This window comes from Sipha flava, unplaced genomic scaffold (genome assembly GCF_003268045.1).
Source record: "Sipha flava isolate LNK unplaced genomic scaffold, YSA_version1 3_pilon_pilon, whole genome shotgun sequence".
In the NCBI taxonomy this organism is placed as follows: domain Eukaryota; kingdom Metazoa; phylum Arthropoda; class Insecta; order Hemiptera; family Aphididae; genus Sipha; species Sipha flava.
Window position 1 is genome coordinate 418700 of NW_020273108.1, and position 25408 is coordinate 444107.

The window sequence follows — 25408 nt, forward strand, 5'->3', positions numbered from 1 at the left end:
TAAATTACTGCACGATAAACATGAAAATGCTTTAGTCACCTTATTACATAATGTATATATTTTCTTTCAGATGAAATTGAAAAAAATGATATGTTTCCACTTAAAACATGTTTTACCGCATATTTATATATTATTATTTTGCCAAATGGCAATTATTTCAGATCATCGAAGAAAAATATTTTTTTTTTATAATATGGTACGCTACCGCAATGCGTACTTCATTATACGTATGACAGAATAAACTAATAAACTGTCACAAATTGAGTCCGTCTCGTTGGTGAATGTTATCGTTCAATGGACTATTTTTCAATCAACGGTCATAATAATATCATAAATGTTCGCCGCAGAAGGTATAAACATAATTTTGATGGCGGTGAGATTCCAATGACGTATTTATAATAGAGAGGGGGGGTATTGGATATGAGAATTGATTCTCATTTGTGCTTCTTATTTTTCCTATAAGTATTATTCAATCACAATATTACTCTTGTATTTTATGAATATTTGATAATCTTAAAAGACTGAAGTAAATATTTAATACTCATTCAAATTATTTTGATTAAACTATGTGATCACTAAAATATATAAATTTGGTTCTTAGAGTAATTAGTGATTATAGATCCTTTCCCTTAGGAAAAATTCTAAATACACTAATTCGAGCTATTATGTTAACTATAGAGACTGTATGTATACCAGATAATTATTACTAAATTTCCCAAAATATTTATTACGCATGCGTGTGTTGACGAATGTATGTTGTACAAAATATACTCACAGGAAACAAGGATCTATTTCCACGGCCCACTATTACATATGACATCGTTTAGCCTCAGTGCGTAAATTGTATAGTTAATCGGGTTTTAAAATATTATGTATAGATGTTTTAAACAGAAACCCTGTCTTCAAAAAGTATTGTATTAATAAAGTCAGAAACAGTAAAAAAAAAAAAGGAAAATTAATTGTTTTTAGTCGTGACCGCGTGTCGCTATTGATTAATGAAGTAGAACAATATTACCTCAATGAAAACAGTTCCTATTCTTTTAAAATGTGTTCGGTAAAATAAATTTAATGGTCTTGATTTGCTTTTGAAAACCCAATGATAGTAATTTCGTATTGATCACTGGAAAAATAATTCTGAAAATTTCAACCAATAGAATGCTGCGGGGTAGTTGTTTTACGATTTTCGTTTAGACTATATTCGTCGGAAAACCGAAAATTGTTTAAAAATATTTTTTTCGTTTCTTTTTTTCAAAAAATAATATTGATTGTTAAATTAAAACGGTTTTCTAAATTAAGTCGTTGGTTTAAATAATTGTTCACAAAAATCAGCTCTAACGTTTAATTTTATATATATATATACATTGTTGAATCCTATAATGGTGGTGAAAGGTAATAAATAAGATTTTCAATTTCGTTATATGCTATTTTTATATTATTATTATTATATATTGTCACTTATATGAATCAATACATAAATACTTTATAAATAAATAAAAAATTGCGCACGCAAACGATTTTAACAATTTTTATTTTTGAGCTGTTACAATCAACAAATGAATAAATAAATAAAATTAAGTTTAAAATAACTTATGGAGCACAAAATTTTTCGAAATTATTTGGAGTTTTAGAATTTATGCGCCATCACCACGTTGAATATCCTGTCTTCGTGTTGAACTTCGAAATATATCTACTTGGCAATACATATAAACGTATAACAGAGATCCTTAATTATAGTGTATATACCCAGTTTAAATATTAGAAACACCCACCCCAACCACTTATTTTTTAGGGGTCTCAGTTGATATCTCTGTATAGTTTGTATTATGTGTCACTATAATATGGCCATCATGAAATATATGGAAGATGAAAAGCTAATAAAATACGTATTGTCTAATTATAGGTATGTGTTAGAACACTAGCAAGTCAAAACGGCGTTTGACTATGCCGAACTTGTTTTTGACAATGCATTTGTAAGTACCATTGTGTATCCAATCTACGGAATGAATTGTAAGTTTTTGTTTATTTTCTAAGAACTCTATGTCTTTTAAAGTCCAACGAGTTATGGGCAGTGATGAATCCATTTTTCTCCATAAAATCTGAAAAGCATAATAGGTAATAATTTATCTACTATACTAATAAATTTATAAATATATATTTCACGTTCAATACTAAACGTCCTAACCAACTATCAAAACATAATGTAATCTGAAATGTATATAAATAGTTACCAATGTTTAATTTAGTGTGTACAATTTTATGAATTAACTTTTATTTAAAAAGAGGTCATAATTTATGATTAAAAGTAACCTAAGAAAACAGGTTTGGATTTTTAATTTATAAAAAATAATTGATTTTAATGAAATATGTATTCTGTTTAGACTTTTTAATTTCCATTGTATTTAATATAAAATATAAATATTTTTATTTATTTTTTAGTACCTAAGATTAAAATACTTGATTAAAATGTAGCTTACTCTTGGTATTGGGTATCCTGTGGCCATACAATCAAATAAAACGGTTTCGTTCCTCTTGATCATCATTGATTCGGGCTGGTATTTTATGAAATAAGGGGCAAAAGCTACTTTTAATTCGATTGTATAGGTTTCATTGGAATTCATACAAGTGTATACGGCACTATCTATTACGTCCAGATCGTAGATTTTTAATCCATCTTTTAATAATCTATAATGTGGCTCATCTGCTCTTTTGTGAATTAAGTCATTGACACTGGAACCATCCTAATGAACGCACGTCCAAATATTATTCAACAATTATTAAAGGATTAAGACATTTCACCTCCTAATAATTTCCAACATAAATGTATTTATTTTATAAATTTAGTTTTAAATTTATGCATAAACTTGAGAACTTATATTTTGTTTGTAGTGAAAATAATTAAAACAAAGTAAATAGTTTGAAAACTGTGAAGTTTGGTATTAACCTATAAAAAAGTAATAAATAAAAATCAAATGAAGGAACATTGATAAATGTAACAAAGGTACATATTATATTTCGATGAGTTTATTTGGATTATGTAGTTCGTAAAATTGAAATTTGATATGTGTTTTTTTATATTCATTACATTTTCGAAGAATCTATTTTATTTTAAAATTCTTATTAATCGTGGTATATACATAGTACTGTAACTGTAACACTTGAATTAATTTTCATAAGAAATATATATTTTAGAAGTTATTATTTTTGTATTTTCACTGTCTCAAGTTTTCAATGATTATCTCACCTTAAGCCATTGATTAGTCATATTAGGCAATGGGCAATGAAGTACAACATCACCGATTTCTTGTTCAACTAACGTTTCGTTTGCTACCGAATCAATCGTTTTAGCTAAATATATTGAAAATGGATGATATTAATATTTATCAATTTTATGATTGAGTTTTTTGAAATAATTTACCTTTAACGATAACATTATAGTGTTTTTCAGTTAATCCGGCTTCATTTGTAGCTGTACACGTGTAAACGTTTGAATCTTTCAGCGTAGCGTCGTAAATGATCAGTCTCAAGGCGTCATTTATGATTAAAATGTGTTCTACTGTATAATATGAATAATGATTCTGTTTCATTATTTATAGACGGTCTTAAAGTGTCCAATTATTGCTTTGTACTTGCCATCGTAATAAGAAACGGGTACATTTGTCACGTGCCACGTCATTTTGGGTACGGGTCTCCCGTGACCCATGCACGTCATCGAGTAATCTTCACCTTCGTACAAGACAATCGTTACATTATCGCTTCCTTCGACAATTGTGGGCATAGCTAAAAATTGAAATTAAATACTAATATATATCGCGCCAACTAAACGATATAATAGTGAAGTTTATGTTATGATATTGTATATTAATCGGGACAGAATTAATTGTATTCCCGTTCTTACTATATTGTCATGGGTTTTATAGAGATTACGAAAAAATTATGTGTAAATTAATTATTTTTTTGTAGTACGTATGGATACACCAAGTATTTGCATTTAAATAAAACGTTCAATGTTACTGGATAATCACTACATATTTAGGAATATTATATAAACTATAAATATTTAATTTTCGAATATATTAATCAACAGTTCTTAGTTTTATGTAGGTAATTATTTGTGAGTGTATTTGAAATTCTTCGAGAAGCAAGTATTTGGTTTTAAAATATTATTTTTATTTTCTTCGGAGTGAAAACCGGAGAGTACAATCAAGACCTGTCTTTTAAAGAATCATTTTTAAAAAAACTGACATACTAAAAAAAAAAACCTTTCAAACATTGATTGTATATTATATTTTTATTTCGTTTTATACTTATTTTGAGTTAGAAATCAATCATACTACAACGTTATATATATATATGTCTTTTTAATTTAACAATAAAATGTTGTCATTAGAAATTTTATTCATTAATCTTTACGTTTTAATAAATTGTTTTTTTTTTTTTTTAATATGTAAATTTTAAGCCGTCGCATAAAAAAAAATCTCACCACAACAATAAACTCCTACCAAAATAGTTGAACATAAATCTAATTTAATTTATATTGCACAACATAATGTAAATTGATTATCTAATTAATCCTATACATTTCTGAATTTATTGAATTCGTGTTTTCTTCTACTCATTTATATTAGTATCACAAAGAATTATTGGTTAAATATTTAATAGGGAAGCTACGTTTAATTTACTGTGAGCAATTGATTTCTTTTAATTTTTAGATAATGAAGTTTTATATTACATAAGTGGGTTTTTTTTATATAACAGTTTTAAGTTTTATTTATTTTTATTGTTCAGTGCTCAAAATTGTTCTTTTCAGTATATTTGATCGTTCAATATAGTTTAGTTAATATGTAATATTATTGTAGCAAGAACAGTGGATTATGAATTACGAGTATTTTATCAGCGTATAAACAATGATTGTTTAATACATATAAACCATTCAAGCTCATGCATACATTGGAAAATAAATAGGAATTATATTATGATCAACAAATATTATACTAGTTTCAAAAAATGTTATTTAAATAGTGAACTAATGTATGTATGAATTTTCTATTGTATAGTCAACGATATATCGAGTGTATATTTTATGAAATAATCCATACTTTAACTATCCGTATTATTAATATACTAAAATAATGAAATATATCAAACGGATATGATACACCCATTAAATAATATGTATAAATCATATTAAAAAGTGTGTCACTGTTACGGTACATCATACACGATATTTTCGTTGAAAGCAAAAACGAGGTTGTATAGTTATTTGAGCTTTTAAGTTTATTTAATTCATATTTGTATGTTTAAATGCAATACCTACTATAAACTATAATATATTATCAAACAGAATCAAATAAAATTGTATGTTCCATCTGTTTTCTCATTTTGTATTATATTTTTTTTTTACGAGGAAAAAAATATTTTTTCAATATTAACCATTCGATTTAGTGATGTTATTTGCATTTTAATTTTTCGTCAACTTTTTATCTCTTTAAATATGTTTTGTACGTTTATATTGTTATCATATTTGAAAACATACAAATAAGGTTATTATTATACCACCCATGTTATTACGGAATGTATTAATATGTGATAAATGCATACACAAAAATAAATACCAAAATTAGATCATTAATTATGATTTGTTTTACATATTACGGTAACGTTAGTCGTAGATTCCGCATTTCCGGCAATATTTCGAGCTCTACAAGTGTAAATATCATTGAATTGTTCTGTCACGTTGCGTATCACTAATTCGATTTCGGAACTTTGGCTGAAATACATTTAGAAACATTTTTTTGTTAATCGACTGCGAAAATAACGCATAAGTAATATCCGTTCGTTAGTTGCTCATCTGTTTATGCATTTTATGTTGACACTTTCAATACATTGAGTGTACCTACCTAAAGTTCCAGGTTTGTCGCGGACAGTTAAATCCTATCCACGAAACCGTGAACGGCACCAACGATTCGACACGACACTTAATACGCAGTTCACCGCCAACCACAGCGGTGATTTGTGTCGGAGTGTTTATGTACGGCGCATCTGTATACGGACGATTAGGATAAATAGTACAATTGCCCATAGATATTTGTTGAAAAGCAATAATTATATTTTTATAAACACATAATTGAGACTTACCTGGTTCATCGGGAATAATGCTGGTTTTAGTGATACGTCTGAAATAATGGCCGTTGCTGTTCATACCAAACACCTATGATTAACAGTATAATACACCACGTGTAGTAATGAAAAAAGTGCATTGTGTGTTTAAATGTTTTATGACAAAGTGAAATTCATATAGTACTTGCAACCGTTTATGGAATTAATATAAGTAAAATATATTTGTATCGTTTAAATAAATTGTATGTGTTCACCTGGATGTAAAATGGATTGTTGTTAGGTAGAAACGGACCACATAATAACATATTGTGTTTTTCGAGTTCCAGAATTGGTAAGGAATATGTTTTGTTTTCATTATATAAGTCTTGAGTTTTACAAGATATGAATTTCGTAACGTCGGGACAATCGATTAATATGTAATTGTTAGCACCTGAAATGGAACGATTTGCATGTGATGCATCAATTACGAATTACAATAGTTGAGTAATTAGTACATACTAAATAGGGTAAATAGTTAGTAATTAGCATATACATTAAATATAAATCAAGTGGCTTTTTAATTTTTTACACCCACTGTTGTTCCAGAAGATTATCCTACCTATTTATTATGTATTTCAAACAGTAGCCGAAAAGTTTTCATCTTACTCGTATGATATACGATTAATAATGTATGATGCGGATATGAGTATGAATTCAATTTTTTAAAAACTTAATCATAGAATAGAACACATTTTTTTCTCATTTTTATCAAAATGGTGTGTATATTTTTTAATCATATATTTTTGAAAAATAAAACATGATTGAAATTATTTGTATACAAATTTTAGAACAAATGTTTGTATTTTAACCACACGTTTGAGTGATATGTTTTACGAATAAGAAGATTCGTTGAAATATACCACGTTAATTTGAAATATTCTTATTAATAATTTTCATAATAATTTTTAAAACATGTTTAACTTTATGTATAATGTGATATGTGATACACAATAATGTGTGGGTATCAATTTGTATTTAGCCATTTTAGTTTTTATTACATTTTTTTATTTTTATTCAGTTCGTATTAAAATATAAATTTACCTTTTAATGGTCTATGACTGGTCTGTGTCATATTTTTTGGTTTAGCCGTAGCAAATCCAAAATTAAAATTCTTAGAACTGACTCCACATGCACGAATAGAATGAGCAGACTCACTAGTTACGTATAAAGTCCATTCCCCGGGTATGGGTTCCTTAAAAAAAAAAATATGTATTCGTACATAGTATATGACAAAACCGGTGACTTTAACTGACTTAAACATTTTATAATATAAATTTATCTCATTGAAATAAAATACAAAAACCCTGAGTATATGAAAAATGATTTTACTATATTTAAAATATACTTGCCAGAACATTAACGATTTTTACATTCTTTAGGTCTAACTCGGTCATCAATCCTTGAGCTTCGTCCATTTTTTTACCCGCAGGGTTCATTAAATCAATATTGCAATTGAGACCCGACACCGAAACCTGAAGATTTTTAATGCTTTCGTCGATGTTCAGCTTTTTAGGAGACGGGCTCAATTGGCTTTGACCAATATTAACAGACATTAAATTCACTTTGTTAGTGTCCATAGATTTGTTAACCAACTCTAGTACTTTCGACACGTCTCCTTTATTGACGTCAAACACGTTACCTGACCCGACTAATGCTATAGTTTGGTAACTATTGTCCGACGAAGAGTCACAGTCTCCTGTTTTCAGAACGAAAACCTAGGCACAATTTTTATTATTTAAAAATATATTATACAGTTTATAGTGTAACTACGCTATACATTTAAAACCATAAATAAGTACAAACAAAATCATAAACAACTGGATTTTTATAAAGAGTAAGTCTTTACATGAAGTCTATGTATTATACACAACATTAACTATTATGTTTCAGTGATGAAATTCTAAGTTTTTCAACTTAAATATCATGTATTATGAACTACCAAAACGCGTAAATGAAATATAATTGTAAGAATAAAACATTTATAACTTGAAGCAAAAGTTTGTATTGCATTTGTAACTAATAGTGAATTTGTATTTGTTCATGGACAAAAAATCGAATTGTTTTTTAATCGGTTCTAGTTAAAGTGCACAATGACAAGCTGACACACATCAATCGGGTTGAATGAGTATCTGATTAGGAATATCTGTAAGTAGCAATTTATTACGAAGTACCAGATGTATAGATTTATACATTATGTATTTACAATATTTAATTTATCCATGTAATATTATGTATTTTACATTCTATTTAATTTTAATTTGTTTTAACTTAAGATTTTAATATATCATTACCATTTAATTTGAAATAGTGAAAAGACAAGTAAGTGTAAAAACAAGTTAGATCATAACTAGTAATAGATGAATCGGTTTGTTATTCGTATTTATCAAGAAATCTGTACTAATTTTTAGAATATTAAAAAAAAATAAAATATGAATTAAAATATTTAACCGAATTTGAATTTAATATTTTCTGCATTAGATGAAATAATTTTTATTGGAAATGTATTTATTCCTAATTTTCGTTTTTTAACATAAGGTAAATTTCTTTATGAAAACTTGGAAATTTGTAAAAACGCTTTTAATATTGTTAATGTTTCTTTTCAATTTTAAGTCGATTGATTGATCTACTTTTGGAGGGTACCCAATTATATCAACGTGATTGAAAACAAAACTAAAGCATTAAAACTGTAGTAGACAAATTTTTTTTAGTATTCACACAACTATTAGAAATGAAATATTAAAATAATGATATTCATTGAATCCACATCATAAAACATAAGTGTCCATAAACCTAATAGGAGTTTGATTTGAGAATATGAATTGTACACAATTTGTTTGTTTGTCAATTACTTGTGATTGTTTCCTTTGGATTAATTCGAGTGCTTCATCAACTAAATATGTATCCTTAGCTGATGCATCGGTGAATACGTAAACATACGAGTTAGGCTTTATGATTTTCAATGCTTGCACCACTGCTGTAATACCCATTTCTGCGCAGTCTCCGCCACCTTTTATCGCTACTCTATTCAATTTGTACATAATGACGTTTGGATCAAAGGTTTCCGTCATTGGTCCCACATCTATTCAAAATAATGAAAAATGAAAATAGCATTACTTATAGTATAACATACTGTTATTTATATATTTAAAATACAAAATTGTGAGCAGATTGGTAGCTAATTTGTTGTTAAAATTGTTGCTAAATTGTTTTTCAAACACGATTCAGTTTTATAGTTAACGTAATATAAATTATGTTAAACGTGTAAAATTATAGGTGATTATAAATTTAGGAATTTCGATCATAAAAAATGATGAACAAGTAAGCGGTCCCATGAGATAAACTTACGGGCGTATCCGAGTTGGGTTCCAAATAATATTTATGATAAAGATAAACAACTAATTGGGTCCAATTATAAAAATGATAAAATACGAGTTCAGTCCGACTATAAAAACCATACTAGATTTGTTCGACCACTACGTTAATAAAACCTGTAACTTATAAGGATTGACACACTTGATAATGTTAAAAAATGAATAGATTTTAGTTTGTCTAAAACTAGCTCTATCATTTATATTTTTACCAATTGTACATTTTTTAATTTTTTAATAATTTAATTAATTAATTTATCATATACCGGTATTCTAATCTTCAATTAATTATTATACACCATGTATTAGAAACTTAAAAAAAAAAAAAATCTTACCTGTGTTCTAATTTATAGATAATTGACAGTCTTATGTGAAAATAAGAAGGAAAATTTTTTTTTTGTATGGACTCAACTAAAGTAGCACTTGTAAAATCGTGGGACCCAACTGGACTAAATAAGGGTGTTCGGGACCCAACTAGTCAACGCCGAAACTTATACACTCAAATGATCATTTTACACAAATAATTCCCTATAGTTCATATTATTCTTTTTTTCTTGGACTTCGAGCATTCGCCATTATTCGGTAAGCATTATATATTTTTTTAATATAATAACCTTTAATGATAATATAATTACTTTGAATACATATAAAAATGATATTATAATGCATACAGTGGGTTGCGTGAGTTCCTTGAGTACCTTTCATGAGCAGAAGTTGTTGACTATAATCGTAAAATATACATTGAAGTATGATGAAAGAAATGAAATGTACAAAAATAACAGAATTATAATATTATTTTGTATAAAATTACATTTTACATGTAAGTGGGTCATAATATATTTTGTCGAACAAAATATTATCTGTTCCAATTTTTTATTTTTTTTTTTTTTATAAGAAACATTTTATTTATGAAATAATATATCAATGCTGTTGTTTAAAAAATAAAAAAAGTAAATTTTTCATAAAAAATAAATGAAATAAGATTTAAATTTTTATGTTATGATATACAAAATGTGAAATAATTATTTTCGTTGATTTGATTTGGCCATAATAAAATATAGCAAAACACATTTTGAATTCGTATTTGAAGTTCTACATTTTCTGAGATAAATCAAAATTTTGGAAAGCAACCGATTCGAGGTCGGATATTTTAAAATAAAATGTAATTTTACTCGGCAGAGATCGGTTTCCAAATACAATTCGGAAACTCACCTCAACCAAAGATGATTATTATCCCGAAAAAATAATATTCTCATCGAACTGCAACATTTTTGAATTTGTGTCCAGAGATTAGACATGTTTATACATATGTTGCAACGAGAACCACTAAATGTAATAAAATGTAATAGAATATGTTTGCATCGACCATACCTGGATCATTGAATGGTACGAAAACGAAGTGCTTGATGTCGGAGTCGTTTCTGGTCAGAACGTGACGCATTATGCCTTCCGCGTGCGATTTCAACTGCTGGTAATCATCTTTCATGGACCCTGTCGTATCGAAAACCAATGCCAAGCTACTATACACATCTTCTGAATTAAATAAATCCGCATCGTTTCGTGCTATCAAGTAGCTTATGACCAACGGAATCACCCAATTCATCGCTTCAATAATAAACATAATCGTGTCATGGGCATTCTAATATTTAGACGATACAGACTCTCAATAATTGCGCATATTTTACAAGTCAAACAAATTAAAATTTAATGCAATGAAATTAAAGCAATCGAAAATGTTATCTAAAAACCAAAAAAAAAAAAATTGTTTAAGTCGTGATAACTTTATTTGGTAAGAAAAAACAAAAATGATGTGATTACAGTTTTATATTATAAAATCGTTTTTTTAAGCAACATATTAGGAATTAATTTCTGAATTCTAATTTTAGTGCTTTTAAATTTTTTTTTTTTATAATTTCAATTTTGTATTTTCTTTTTTATTGTGCACAGTTTAGGTTTATTGCCACGAAAATACCTATTGTTAGACTCTAGCTGTACGGCCCAGAAAATGGTTAAGTTCGTTTTATGATGCATACATTATATTTTGTTTACCAGACAAAAATATATGCTGCTCTTGAATAATAAATACAACTTACCTTTTTACTTTTGTTTTAAAATTTGTAACTACCTGCATTCAATTAATCGGTTCGATTATTTAACACAATAATAACATTTATGTTACATTATAATAATATGAACTTCCGTGTTTATTAATTATAACTTACCGGAAAAAACAAAATGTAAATTATAATTATATACAAATAAAATGGTTCTCTCTAGTATACGTTTTAAACATTTTATAACTTTAGCCATATCTTTATACGAATAAAATATAAACAGCACACTTGTTCTTAACTTAGCGATCTTTTTAAAAAGTAAATTGCATTTAATATTTCTATATTTTATACATCAATGTATAATTTTTATTAATATAAATAATTTTATCCAATAATTCAATAATCATATTTGGTAAGTTTTTATTACCAATAATACCTTAGGGTTACAAAATTAGCATTTTTGTGTAGGTTATGATGTGTCATTATTGATAAATTATGTTTGTTTACCAAATTGTTTGAATTCAAATTATTTATAGAAATCAGTAAAATTGATAATTTATTTCATGATTTATTAATAATGTATTTATAATAGTCTATCGTTTGGTAATATTTATATATTATTGTAGGCGTGTAATATATTATTTCATATTTAATAGAATATAATTTTCAATTTGATATATACTCATCGTAGATATTTCAATATAAAAGGAAAATTAATACCTATATAAATTATAACTCCGAATTTTTCTATTTATACTCTCATTACCTTTTATGAAGTCCCCTTAACTCAAATACTTTGAACGTCCTAGGTAACTTGCCCTATTTGATTTGCTTCCTTCTTACCTTGAGACGACAATGATCATATCCAACATTGACATTCAAATTTTGGTCGTAATTTCTCGTACTACTTAATCATACATTACTTTTATTACTTTCAATTATATCTGTTAGAATTATTTATTTTTTTTACTAAATAACACTTTAAAGTGTACTTAATTAAATTATAGGGAATGGGATATCCGATCTGGTACTTACTCGAATTTCACATTATTAATTTTGAAAAAAATTAATTTAACTAAAATATATTTTGCTGTAATATACGAACAAAGGCAAACTAAAAAAAAAAAAAAAACTAATATATAAACCATTTTAAGCTTAGCAGTAATTAGTGTGATGATAAAGTATTTAATAATACAGACCTAATTAAAATATTATTGATATTTTTACATTTTTAAATAAAAAAATATAGAAATGGTTGGCAAAAAGTGGATACAATTTTAGAATAGTTGACCACCAAATATATTAAAAAACATTCACTTATTAAAAATCATCATCCAGATCAAAATCTTAAATATAATTAGTACAGCTTAAGTATCTTAAAAGAGTTTCAATGACCTTGGCGTATCAGAGCAATAACTATCAAACTCAATAAATAGAATATTATATTTTAATATAAAATAAATACGTAACAACGCGTTAAGATTATAATAAATTATTGAGTTATGAACATATGGTACACGTAAAAAAAAAAAAATATATGATTTATGACAGTATAACTTTTATGGATGAAACTAAATAATCTTTTCGTGTCTCATTTTAAGAATTCAGTACATTTGTTGTACAGTATGTTGGACATGTTAAATTGTTTTATATAAAGTATATTTTTGATGTTTTCAACATTATTAGTTGTGTACTCGTATTACAAAAATTTAAACATAGCTGAAATCTACCATGTTTTTGGTATAGTTTACAAACAATTATTATTAAAGTTATATCATAATGCTGTTAGTAATTTAAAGTTCCAAAATCGGTATAATTTTACGAAATAATGTTTTAAATTCTTAACGTTCTATGGATTGAAAATGAATTGTAATTTTTCGAAAATTACATCACGTTTCTGAAATTCTATAATAAACAATCAGTAAATGTATAAACCTCTAGTATTATTATTTTTTGAATTGAAATTGATTTTGTCAAAGACAGGCATATCACCGCTTTTTACAGCGATAAAAAATGTTTTCTTGGAAGTACTATAATCTGCGTCATCGTTTTCCAATTTAGAGTTAAATACATGAAACTTTCATAGTACTTATGTTTTATTAAAACGTAATTACCATGAAAAAAAAAACGTCATCGTTACTGTCATATTTAATTAATTTTTGGTTAATTTCAATTATTTTTGAAATTCATTATGACTACATTGTTCATATAATGTTTGCGTGGATAAACTTATCTTATATGTATTATAATATTGTACGAATAAAATTTCTTATCACTGTTCATTTTTGGATTTAATTTGTTATAAATTTAATATCATTATTATTAAGTAATTCAATGAAATTGGTGAAGATATTAAGATATTAAAATATTATGACGGTTGATTATGATGATTGATTTTTAAATATTCAATAAATGATGAAAAAAATAAATGAAACTGAACAAATATCATATATTTAAGAACAGAAAATGTATACACTGATTTGATGATAAAAATATTTTTATTATGCAATGTAATAATAATAACGTCAAACGCTCAGATATGAGTGAACAAAAACAAAAACAATGATAATTATTTAATATGGCCACCACCAATAGTAGTAATTTTCTTTGTTCATAATAAAATACTAATCATACAAATAAAAAATTACTATATACTGTACAACACATTTTGAAACAATTAAATATTCTTATTTTCGTTGTATTACTTACTTATTAATTTTTAAATAGCAATATTATCACTGAAGCGATTGATAAAATAATGCGAGTTTAAGTTACAGTTATATATTTTGTCTCTGGTCCCATGTTCATAACTAAAAGCCGTACATAGACAAGCTGCAACAATAAACTAATGGCACTGTATGACTGTATCATTAATTAAGGTCAGCCAATAAGTCGATTCGATATGTATTTAAATATTATTATTTTTTTTTTTTTTGCTCTGTTCAAAGGTCGTATAATAGTAATATAAATTACCTTAACATACATACGTAGTTTGTCAGCTTTATAAAATACATGTAGTTTGCCTACATATACGTAGCTCAGAGAGAGAACGATAGAGTTATACCTACGATCACGCGTGTACACCTCAGGCTAATATTTCCGATTCGAATATTATTCTATTTGCACATTAATCGCTAAGTTCCAACTTTCTATATATACATATATATATATATATATATATTTTCAATTTATTGACAAATGATGCATACATTAATAACCGATAACATTTGACCCTGTAATAATCATACAATTATTACTCAATCAGTTGTGCATATTATTATCGCTATTGATCCATATCACGACGGTTTCCAACACTTATTATATTTTATCATATTAACAGGAAACCATATACCAACACTTCGTATTACGTAAGATACGCGTAAAGCCATAAGGCATAAGTCATTATATTTCTCGTACATCCCGTACATTCCATTAAATACGAGGGGAGGGGAAGAAAGAAGACTAACGGTTGCCCACAATAAAGATAATTTAAAGGAAAGTCAGTTTAACGTATGTACACTAATTTTATTCTACAAGTATAAGTCCAATTATTTCGATATTTTAATTCACTATTCCAAGAGTAAACAGGAAATAATAATCTAAGGACACGCACAGCCCTGGACGTCGTCACATGGCAATTTTTTCATTTTATTGAAATTGCATTTTATTGCAAAAATTGATCGTAGCCTGAAGATTAATATCGCTGAAAAAAATGTAATAATTGAATGTGCGAACAAATGATAAAATTACGTTTTATTCGCGTGTTCATAATCCCATTTTATGTGTATATGAAAAAATATTGACGAAACTCAATAATAACTATATTTACCTAGTAAATGTATAGGGATATAGGAATCACATATTTTTTTCATCTTGTAATGCACTACCGTAAAGTTTAATGGATCCGAATCACGTGTTGGTCGGTGTGCATTGCGTCTGCTATTGCATACGGGATTTTAAAACACAATTAAAAACTTTATGAACATAATAATAATAATAATAATAATAGAGAATGTTTCAGCGAATACCGTTGTCAATATATGTATGGGTATTATACGTCACAGTCACTTGGCGAAATTGACCATTGCATAAAATGGAAATGGACTTTTCGCATTTCGTGTAGTATGAACTCATCGACGTATATATTATATACATGTATTTTTATTCATGTTATAAATTATTCGATGTATGGCACGGTGTTGTTTGTTAATAAAGTTATGATTACTCGACGGATGATAGACGTCAGTCAAGCTAATTCTCGTACCGCGCGTTTTCGTAGGGTCTCCACTTGGGAAATACGATATTTCCATGACAAATCACGTTTAATGTGCAAACAATATGCATTGCTTCGGATTTCTACGTATTTTCCAAGCCCAGATGACGATGTTGGAAAGGTACGTTCTGTTGGCTACGGTTCGTTCGTCTAAATGTTTCTCTATTTGGCCGTACATACATATACTTGTTGCGTAGAAATATTATATTATTAAATATCGGTGTGATAAAAAACGTGAAGTTAGCATCAATATACTTTAATGTGGCGAGCAAGTATCGTTCACGAACACCAGGAATTTGATTAAAAGGTGCTCCAGTGACGAGCCCCATACCACATTACCAATGTTATATTTTTATAATGGTGCAGCAAAGTGATGGGTTATAATGGTTATATTATCAACAAAACCCGGACACTGTATTATTTATTTATTTTTTTGTCTGCGATTCGTGATTATCTTATAACGAGTTCGATTTCGCATCCAGATCCACGTGATTAGTTGACTCGCAAGAATGTCTCTGGTAAGATTTTACGTTTATTATAATTTTATATATTTATTTATTTAACGCCAAACGGAAATCTAAAAAATTAATACGAATGATGATCTATAGCAAAAACTGTACGTATGAAGTGATAGGGAAGGAAAAAAAATGTACAACAACAACATAATAATAACAATAATATTTAGAATCAGGTTTGAGTATACAAAAGAAAAATTGTTATGTAAGAAGTGGATGGGACCAAAAACTACGAACTGTTAGGTGGCGGATAATTTTGTGCGGAGTAGTATTATCATTATGGGGTGTACGACGAAGAGGGAACCTGAAAGATAAAGTGCTTTCTAGTGGGGTAGGCTGGAACACGAAAGGATACAGATGACAAAAGGTGTTGCGCGTCAATCAAACCATTGATAAAAGGTCAGCCGTCAACTCGTCTAGAAGCAAGAGTAGGGGCACTATGGGTGAAACGAATAACGGAGTAATAATAATAATACGTAATGATAACAAATATTATTTTTTTAATGTTTTTTTTAAACGTAAGATCGTGTGTTTTACGATCGGTAATCACGAAACGAATCATTCATCAAACGCAGCGCGTGGTCCGGCACTGCCGGTCGGTCGTCAACGGTTTTTCAACGGGCAGAAGCGGCACGCGGTACGACAAATGTCCGGCGCGACAAATCGCATAAATTGTACGCGCGCGCGCATACCGTACACGGTCTTGTCGGCGGTTATCAAATATTGCGGTAATAACGTTGTCTCGGCGACCCGCCGATCTCGTTTCGGCGAAACGGTTAAAAATCGTTTACATACATTACCGTCGAAACGTAAACAAATCTTATTATCCGTTGTGCGTATTCGTCGGTCCGTCCGTTTGCCTACGCGGTCGACGGACCGTGTTCAAACCACGCGTCGATCGACGATTAACATACATTATAAATCAAGCGGTAACGTTAATTTTCATATTTTTTACCACTGACGAACGCGGAAACGTACAATTTATCGGCAACGTGAATTAATTATTAAGTCGGCAAAAAAATTTAATTTTTCGATTATAACTTTTTTTTCTTTTTTTTTTTTTTTCAGAACTCGATGTCAAATAAACTACGGCGCGATAATATTTATAATAATAATTGGCAATCTAATAATATTTTTTTCTATTTATATGAATACATTTGATTTGAAATGTTGACTTTCCAGAACTTTTTCCAACAAATGTACACGAGAATGGAAATGAGTTCTAGAAAAAACCCGCATTTACACAGTTTGTTTATATTGCTTTTGTGGTTAGTATGATTTGTATAAAAATTACTTATTGAAGGTAACATCAATATTTTATCAGTGGCTTATAATTGGCCTTGCGTTGCGTAACAAGAGGTGGTGAAATGTATTTCCCCCAGGGATAGCATATGAACAAATGGGGTTGATTCCTAAAAAAAAAAAAATTCGATCGACTATTTAAGACCATAGGTGTATTTCAAGGAGTGCCTTCAATACTTTTGGACTCTATCCTAACAAAACGTATTTGTTGGGAAGTAAGACATTTAGGTGTAAATACCTAAAAATCATATGAATAATTTTTTTGGTCGGAGAAGCGTTTAAAGGAATGTCTTATAAAATCATAAAAACGGTAATGCAAGAGCTGTACGAAAATATTTTGCAGGTCATTTATTAAAAATATTTATGCAATTAACGGGCTGTTTTCTAAATATTTTACTTTTTTCTTGGTTATCCAAGTATAAATTGAAATTTGTTTTTTTTTAATTATTAGCAAATCTTTGATCAATATTTTTATGTATATAAATTAGTTAATTTAGAATTGTCTTGATATGCTGTATAGCTTCAACTAAGTCGCAACTAACTGGCTGTAAGTTTTACGTAATGGAATTTTTGATGTAAATTTTTTTACAAAGTATATGAAGTACCTATATTTATTATTAATCTACTAGTATAACCTACTAATCATAATTGAAAAAAAAAATAATAATCTACCTTTTAATGACATAGCCTCGTCATAATGACTACTAGGTAATACAACCGACATAACTAAAATGCTTTTGACGCTAATATTTTCAATTATTGACGACGACTCACTTTTCCTCCCGGGAAATATCTGACAAATATATAACAATATAATATATTGTTGTGTATGAAAGCCAAGAAAATCACTTAAACCAGCTAAACTAGAATTTTAAATTTCATTTTCCAACCATAGGGAATTTATAAGTATTATCAGATATCCATTTATTTACTGATAACTTATATTTCAATTTATTATTTACGGTTTTATTAAAATAATAACATTAACGTTTGAAGTGGATTTTCTCTATTGAACTTTGAAGATGAGCTGGACGTTTGTCTTCCATTTAATTTTTCAAAATATCTAATTTAGATTTTTATTAAAGAAATGTACAGTAGTGTTTTATCTTTTTAACATTCACAAAAAGACAAATAAATGTTAAAACTAAATATTTAAATTTATTGGAATATAAAGTCAAGCAACAAAAATAAATCACTATTTTAAGCTTTCAAGATTCAATAAATAAGTACATAGTGCAAATATATAAATTAAATAATATCTGTTACTATCTGTAATTTAATTGTATTCTACATGAATATCGTAAAACGATTTTATTAATATCTAATGTACACAATTTATGTAATATATATTTAAATATTTTTTACTGATATGAGTAGGGAAATAATCTTACCTTGTACATTTATTTGGAAGTTTTTCATGAAACTTATATTTATTCAATATGAATAGTATTTTAAATACACTCTTAATTGAAAAAGAAAAAATAAACTACCTTTTAATAACGTCACAGTGACTAGGTAATAAAGGACCGACAAATATGAAGAGCAGTACACTTCCACTAAGAGTCCCTATTATGTTATTATAAATATAAAAATAAAAGCAGAGTTTTATCGGAGAATGGTTTTTAAATCGAAATAAAAATCAAAATATTTGATACATTTTGAGTTCATTATCATAATTAATAACGGTTAATTAATTTTTGTTTGAATAACATCCCATGCGTACCGATAAAATTTAAGTACAATAAATGTTTATATGAAACATAACACAAATAGATAGTTTAAACTACCAATAAAATGTTTTTTACCACAATGATCAATATTTTTGTATATAAGTTGGTTCCTAGAAATTTAATAATATATTATGTAATATATTATACACAATGATTAAATATTCAATTATATATTTTTACGTAACATGAGGTATTTACATTTTTCTGTTTCGCTCTTTTACTTACAAGGATATGTTTGAAGTGTTATTGGTTAAATACTTGCGTAAAAAAAAAAAAAAAAATGATTTTTATGAAATAACAAAACTGTTCATGCTCATCAGTCGATGACGAATACAAAAATACATAATAAATTCAATGTGACTCAAATATAAATGGAATTTATCAGTATAACTAAGAAAACCATTTAGTTTCTGTAGGTACGTAATTAGTTTATTTTTCAGAATTATATACTGCGCTTAAAACTACAGTATTTACAAGTATTTAAATTTGTAGACAATCCATGTCTTAAACTTACGACATCAAAACTAAATATACTATTGAAACATTTACAAAACATCAAATAACATTCTTCTACATATACACTCTATTATGATAAGTCCTTTGTTTTGTTTAGTTTGCATATTTTCGAAAATATGTGCACGAAAGCTTAATTTGTCTTATTCAGAACAAAATGTAGACAAAGACAAAGAGAAAATTATAGAATTATTTTCCATTTTAGCTGTCTCGTCCACAGACATTTTCCCCACATATTTGATTAAAGAATTTTAATTATTACTTTGTATTATTAAACTTACATCAAATCTTCACATAAAATCAAAAATATTTCTTTTATACACTGTTTTATTTCAAAAGATAACATTTATAGTTTAATTCTTTGATTTTTGAAAAAATTCTACTTTTTTATCAATTTACAGACATTTATTTTTTCTTTATGTAATTAAATTTTCATTTTTTGTTAGTGTTCTATGTTATGTTCAAATAAATATTCAACCGAATCTGAGAAAAAAACATATTTTGAACGTAATCTTAAACTATAAAATTTAAATTTAAATGAATCTGGAGACAATGAACTAATGAGAGTGGAAAGATAGATATCAGTACTCTTTACTTCGTGATGATATAGACGATATTTTTTTAGATTCATCCATTCCAAAAAAAATAATGGTGATAATCATGAACTCAATGAAAACCAATAACAATGACGGTAAAAAACAATTCAGTTTACACAGGGCACCGAAGAGAAATTAGTAACGTTTACGGGATTATAAAATATTTGGAGCAACTGACTCACGATAATCGTTGCACTGATGAAGCTTATACGAATAAAAGTGTTCGGTTGCAATACGATTTACAAATTAAAATAATATTATAGATATCATGACGAGTAAAAATAATCTTTTATCGTCAGAGACGGATCAATGAACAATCAAGATTTTGAATTCGAGAATAATGTAAAATTCACTCCCTTACAGCGGTTATGCTCGTAAATAAAATCATCGGAAACGTAATAAATTAATCTCTAATGCTTATAGTATGCGTTATGATGAAGTTATGAGATGAACGAAGACTTAAGTAGAGAGGAGGAAAATATGTTCGTTTTACCAAATTACAAGAAAAACGGACAGTAAATAATTAGCGGCTGACACTGATGCACACAAGAGGATCGATTTATGACGGCGGAAAATGATTAATGTTAAAAAGCTTATGCAGGCAGAGATGGTTCGACGGGCGAGAGATGAGACATGATCGCTAACCAAATGCTGCTTTGGAAATGTAATAACGTCTGGGCAACGGAAGAAAAATGTCGTGTTACAAACACAGATCAAAGTTTTTTTTAAATAACATAGGATTATAATATAATGCACGAGCAATATTTTATTATTTTTTGTTTAGCATTGTTAAACGCTTACGCTCGACGAACACAGTGTTGTTATGTTACACGTCTCGTTAAAAAAAATAAACATAGCGCTAAATGCACGGTTGGTTAAATTGTACGGTGTAAAATCAATGGGTACATTGCATGTAACACTGCATGTTTCGTTGGGTCAGGTATTGTCCGTAGTGCTAGTATTCCATTAAAGTTTTATAACTTTTTGACGGCACAATAATAGAACCCAATCGTCCGAACTAAATCTATTCACGTTAATGTATGACTGGTTAGCTTAAGCTTAGTGATATGTGTGCTTTTCACAGAGTTGTATCGGGCTACCTAGAACTAAGCAAACGTAAATATGCGATTCGAATGCATAAAGTTATGTTAAGAGAACTTCGATTTGTGGTAAAATTTAAATACACTATCGACCACGTCACTTCCTATTTGAAAAAAAATAAAAGTAATCGGTCATACTCACGTAGTTCTTTTGTTCACTGATTTTACATTCTATTTACACTCACGTATTTAAACTTATACACTTAAAAGTAATAAAATATTAGCTCCCATATTCTACAAAGATATGAAAGCGAGACGATTTTAATTTTTACATTACATCGAAATCGGGAAAGGTTTAAGAAAAAATATAATTTTTTTTATTGGTACTTGTAATTTGTTTGGTATAGTTCATCTAATATTTATAATCTGTATAGCAATGCAATATCCATAAACATGTTTTCCTCATTATATTTTTAAGGCCAAAAAAGTGCAAAGTTCCGAATAAAATAAAAAAATGTACGACACTCCAACTACCGTTGTTATCGCGAAAAATAACTCTACGTAAATGCTTAATAACCTCGACGATGGTTATTGATGTCAATCGGTTAGTGGAGGTGAGGAGCGGAGCACACGGGTACCTAGTGGATGATGAATAGTAATCACGCGAGCGGTCCGACGAATGTGTCTACAGTGCGCCGTCCCGAGGGCAAAGCCCCCAAAACTGGTATAAGGGGTGTGCAGGAAGTGCGACCAAACAGGATCTCGCACTTAACAACGCGATAGCAAAGGGTCTCGTGTTTCTCCATTGATAGGAATTATATTATAATGTAGGATAGTAATAATCATTTTTATTTTTTTTATACTGGTATAATAACGTATTATGTAAAGTTATTTTTTTCGATCCAGTCGTCATATGTATGCGATTGTATATATTTGTCGGGTCCAAATTACAAGAAAATTCTACCACTACCACTAAAGTGATTACTGGCACAGAGGGTATGCTTTTAATGTGAAAAAAGTAAAGTAGAAATAAGGATTAAGACAGTATAGTTACGATTTTTTAACTGTAATTGGTGGGAGGGGTCTCATTTTTATAAATTGCACAGGGCCTTGCAAATTATTCTGCCGGCACTGAAAGGCACGGTACTCATTTAGCAGCTATGTGAATTATGTACATGGATAGTTGGACAAACTCTGAAAGGCCGTCATCACGCGTGCATTATCTTCGGTACGGTATCGGAAACGCAATCAGGGTCCTAGGTAACGCTATAAATACTTTTCCTTGGCTCTCCTGGCACAATGTGTGCGCACAGTGCCAGGGAAGTCACACGTCATTCGGTCGGTCTCCGCGTGGTTCTTATCGTTTTGACAACGTTACTTTTTTCTCCGCCTAGTGCATGCGACGTGTGCACTTTTTACGACGCATGGCACTACTGATGCACGGATGTAAGGGCAGCAATACACCAGGTCTTTAAGCTCTAAGGAACTTCTAAAACCAGAATCTAAAATTGATATTTGTCAGTTATTATTATTTTTAGTTATATTATAATTTATTTATTTTTTCTTATATTTATTCGTTGTACTTAACAACTTTTAATAGTGAATTTATAAAACGAAATGTCCAATTTATTTAAAGTGATTGTATGAAAAAGATAAAAATTTAATAAAATAACAGTCATATTCGTTTACGTTGGTTATTGTGGCGCACTTCAGAGATGAACTCTAAACGTGAAACATCTCGTGAAATCACATGTCGACGTTGTTCTTGTCCGTCTACGTTGTGTTATAAAAATCAAAAATCGTGCACCCAAGTGAAAATCTTGGCTTACGGGTTATTAGCAGAATTTCTATTCGGGTAAAATTGTCCGTGCAGCATATCACGGTAGTTTTTATTTTGCAGGTAAAAAGGTTATTCACGTGGGAGTTTACGTTCGGCCGCGTACGTGCCTACAAACGTGACCTCCCCCACGCCGGCCGAATCGTCTCGACGGCCGTCCCTCGGCCCTTCCGCTTCACACTGTCCACGGCACCAGTGCGCAACACGTCCAGCGGCCACCGTGGCGGCGATTTGGGATGATGGGGAGGGTGGGCGTGCGTAAACATCCGTTGGTCGCGCGATCCAAAACGGTATCGTTATTGACGCGCAAGCGGTGCTGTGCTCTCGGCAAGAACGGGAAAAACTCGCAGCGGCCGCGTGCGTCATATTGATTGAAACAGTAAAACGGATTGGGCAGTGGTGCACCGTTGTTTTCGCGATGCATAAAAGTGCACGCCGTGCTCGCACCGTCAACGTTCGCAACAGGTACGCGTGGACGCCACCGCTAGACGTTTTCACGACCGTTCGCGTTCACGGATGGTACCGCCACGCAGCGGTCGGAAATGCAATTTCTGGCGGACGAAATTAAAAGTTTTGCTTACGATACGTATGCTTAACGTTGTTCGATTTAAATCCCAAACGATCGTAAGGCTTTTGAATATGCTGACAATGTACTAGAACAAAAGAAATAAATATTTTTTTTTTTTTTATTTATTTTTTACTAAATAAATTTACTATTTTATAATGTTTTTTTTTTTAATTATTTTATTCAAAATCACAACTCGAGTGTGAAAAACGTCCGACGATCCCAAAATCTATGTCACATATCGATTCACAGGATAAATTTCCAAGAAATCTCTTATTAGTATTAAGTTTTAGATTTGAAATAATGTTCTAAAGACAAATAGATAAAACTCATGTAAACATTTTTTAAAAGTTTCTTAATTTGGCCACTCCGGAGAGTACGCGTATACTAGTTTCCGCAACCATTTCAGAAACACTCTGTATATTTGTATTCACATTCCTTAGCAGATTTACGAATACTTATGTATTGTTGTTTTGTAAATTTGTTATTTACGAACAATTCTAATTTTTTAGAGGATTATAGCATGGCGGTATTATCTATTGATAATGAAGTCATATATAATTTTTTAATTGTTGTGGTTCGAGGTGCAGTGAATAGTTGTAGAGATTCGTGGACTATACTACAAGTCGCTCTTTTTCCTGTTATGTTCAACTTGTTTTTTTTGCAGCAAATATTATTTTTGGAGAAGTATAAGATTTCGTGATTTATTGAATTCTCCGTATTTAACTCTGCTATTTAAGTTCTGTCGACACTTGATGACGATGACAGCAATGGAGATGACATAAAGTATAATTTTATAATTTATTTGATCATTCAACATTTGATTCACAAAATCTATGAATATTACGTAAACTAATAAACGTAAACAATAAGTATAGTAATTAGAATGATATGTATGAATTTAAATTAAAACTTAACATTTTAATATAATTATGAAATGTATTACACTTTAAAGAAAGACACTTTGAACACAATCGATGAAAAAATTAATTCAATATTTTTAATTCACCGTATATTACACACTTTATCTTTAATTGTTTTACAACTATAGCGTTTTAAAGCGGTTATTATTTCTTTAACAACCCATGTATAATTCATTTCATTTTATATATATGTGATAGATATAATATTAAGTGTAAAATATCTAATTTTTAATTTTATTGTTTTTCCATTTTGTTAACCTAAAACTATATTTCCTACCATTGTACTACATGTTGAGAACATGTTTCGGTCGGAGTTTTTTTTTTCGATTGGTATACTTCATGATTATCCGTTGATCAATTATATTACAAGACTAACCATAAGCAAATAAAACAATAAAACAAGCTCAACCGCTGTATGATACATTGTATCTTATAATTTAAATAGCCTTGCATTTGGATAATATTTTTTTTGATCGATTCTATTTTAAACATGAACTTTCTGAACATTTTCGTTGCACGTATACTAGTTATAACTC

The 25408-nt window shown here is 28.8% G+C and overlaps 1 protein-coding gene across 4 annotated transcripts; it reads right to left on the minus strand.

The window, feature by feature from the left end:
• Positions 1-1540: 1540 nt before the first annotated feature.
• On the minus strand, positions 1541-14437 carry LOC112688687 (hemicentin-1-like). Of its 4 annotated transcripts, none has more exons than XM_025562009.1 (14): positions 14288-14437; positions 10896-11129; positions 9006-9235; positions 7506-7871; positions 7198-7348; positions 6372-6547; positions 6136-6208; positions 5898-6039; positions 5646-5767; positions 3631-3777; positions 3416-3553; positions 3242-3345; positions 2475-2738; positions 1541-2096 (listed from the first exon to the last, which is right to left on the minus strand). In XM_025562009.1, exons 2-14 carry the CDS (start codon positions 11125-11127, stop codon positions 1908-1910), a joined length of 2334 nt encoding a protein of 777 aa, XP_025417794.1. In that variant the 5' UTR covers positions 11128-11129; positions 14288-14437; the 3' UTR covers positions 1541-1907. The 4 variants fall into 4 exon arrangements, with proteins under 4 accessions (XP_025417794.1, XP_025417796.1, XP_025417792.1 ...); XM_025562011.1 differs by lacking the exon at positions 14288-14437 and adding an exon at positions 12345-12630; XM_025562007.1 differs by lacking the exon at positions 14288-14437 and having other exon boundaries at positions 10896-11264.
• Between the last annotated feature and the right edge of the window lie 10971 nt (positions 14438-25408).

Excerpts from the sequence above, each read along its gene's own strand:
- LOC112688687 (XM_025562007.1), bottom strand. The coding sequence starts at position 11,145 with ATGTTTATTATTGAAGCGATGAATTGGGTGATTCCGTTGGTCATAAGC. Across the intron at positions 6,040-6,135 it reads CATTATTCCCGATGAACCAG|ATGCGCCGTACATAAACACT; the intron begins GTAAGTCTCAAT and ends GTCCGTATACAG. Across the intron at positions 2,739-3,241 it reads TGACTAATCAATGGCTTAAG|GATGGTTCCAGTGTCAATGA; the intron begins GTGAGATAATCA and ends TGCGTTCATTAG.